The 1,303-nt window shown below is 45.5% G+C and overlaps 1 protein-coding gene across 1 annotated transcript; it reads right to left on the bottom strand.

The window, feature by feature from the left end:
• Positions 1–252: 252 nt before the first annotated feature.
• On the bottom strand, positions 253–1,303 carry LOC109972844 (somatostatin receptor type 2). Its single transcript, XM_020622027.1, has one exon. The coding sequence runs from the start codon at positions 1,301–1,303 to the stop codon at positions 278–280; it is 1,026 nt and encodes a 341-aa protein (XP_020477683.1). The 3' UTR covers positions 253–277.

The raw sequence follows: 1,303 nt of genomic DNA, 5'->3' as shown, positions 1-1,303 counted from the left end.
CAAATCCAATCATCTAAAAAACATCATAAAGAAAACTTTTACACTACCAGTCAGTAGTGTGGACATGCTTTACCATTGAATTGAATGGGAAAATGTGCCCACTTCATCTTCATTCTTGGACAAAAATAAAGTACCTTGACCAGATTCCAAGGTAAATAGAGAAAATAACAAATTTAGAATGAGTGAATTATAATCAAATAAGTAAGTAAGTTGAAAGGTATCATGATAGGAAATGTAGGTGTAAATGCACAGTGGTGGTCAGACTTTTGTCTTCTCTCTATGCCAGATTGGAAACATCAAGCATACCTGTGTCATTTAAGTCACACTGTTCAGTGTTGCACTGCATGCTGGGAGATGACTTGTCAGTGAGGCAGAGGAGGGTGTGGAAGTGCCTCCTGAAGGTGTTGGATAGGCAGGCATAGAGGATGGGGTTAGCACAGCTCCACGAGTACGACAACAGGACCACAAACTCAAAAGCTCTGGTAAAGGTAGGGAACGGATCACTTTGAAGCACGGAGCAGAAGTTGAAGGCATAAAATGGCAGCCAGCACATGCCGAACACAACCACTACTGACACCACCATTTTAGTGACTTGATGCTCTAGCCGGTGGCCCTCATTGTTTGGCGTCAAGGCTCTGAGTCGCTGGGACCTCAGGGTAAACAACAGCGCCACGTAGAAGGCCATCATGACCATGAATGGTAAAGCAAACCCCAAGACAAAGGTGTAAGAGAGGACGCCAAGCTGCCAGGTGTTTGACGCAAACTCTAGTATACACAGGCCCTGATCAGTCGAGAAGTGAAGTGCCATGGGAAGAATGGTTAGGAGTGAAAACAGCCACAGGAACGCAGAGACAATCTTGGCACAGTTTGGCATTCTCCAACGCACGAACCGGAGTGGGTCAGCCAGTGCCATGTAGCGGTCAATGGTCATTGCTGTCAGACAGAAGACGCTAGTGAACTGGTTGATGCCGTCTAGCACCATGACCACTTTGCATGCCATGTCACCAAAAACCCAGTGGTCCTGGAATTTTTGGCTCGCAATAAAGGGAAGACCAACCATGAAGAGTCCATCAGCCAGGGCCAGGTTGAAAATGTACACTGTTGTGGAAGATGACATTTTGTCCAGTTTCAAAATGGCGACAATGACCAAGGTGTTTCCAGTTAGCCCCAGGATGCAAACCACTAGGTAGAGAATTCCCATGGTGATGCCATAGCCATCGGTGCTGTTCTCAGAGAAAAAATGTCCATTTACATAAGTTTGATTGAAGTCTATATGTACATCTGATGAAAATGAGGCGTCCAT

Source organism: Monopterus albus, unplaced genomic scaffold (genome assembly GCF_001952655.1).
Source record: "Monopterus albus unplaced genomic scaffold, M_albus_1.0 scaffold271.1, whole genome shotgun sequence".
Classification (NCBI taxonomy): domain Eukaryota; kingdom Metazoa; phylum Chordata; class Actinopteri; order Synbranchiformes; family Synbranchidae; genus Monopterus; species Monopterus albus.
The sequence above is the reverse complement of the archived record's forward strand: the minus strand, read 5'-3'. Positions and strand labels throughout refer to the sequence as shown.

Excerpts from the sequence above, each read along its gene's own strand:
- LOC109972844 (XM_020622027.1), bottom strand. The coding sequence starts at position 1,303 with ATGGACGCCTCATTTTCATCAGATGTACATATAGACTTCAATCAAACT.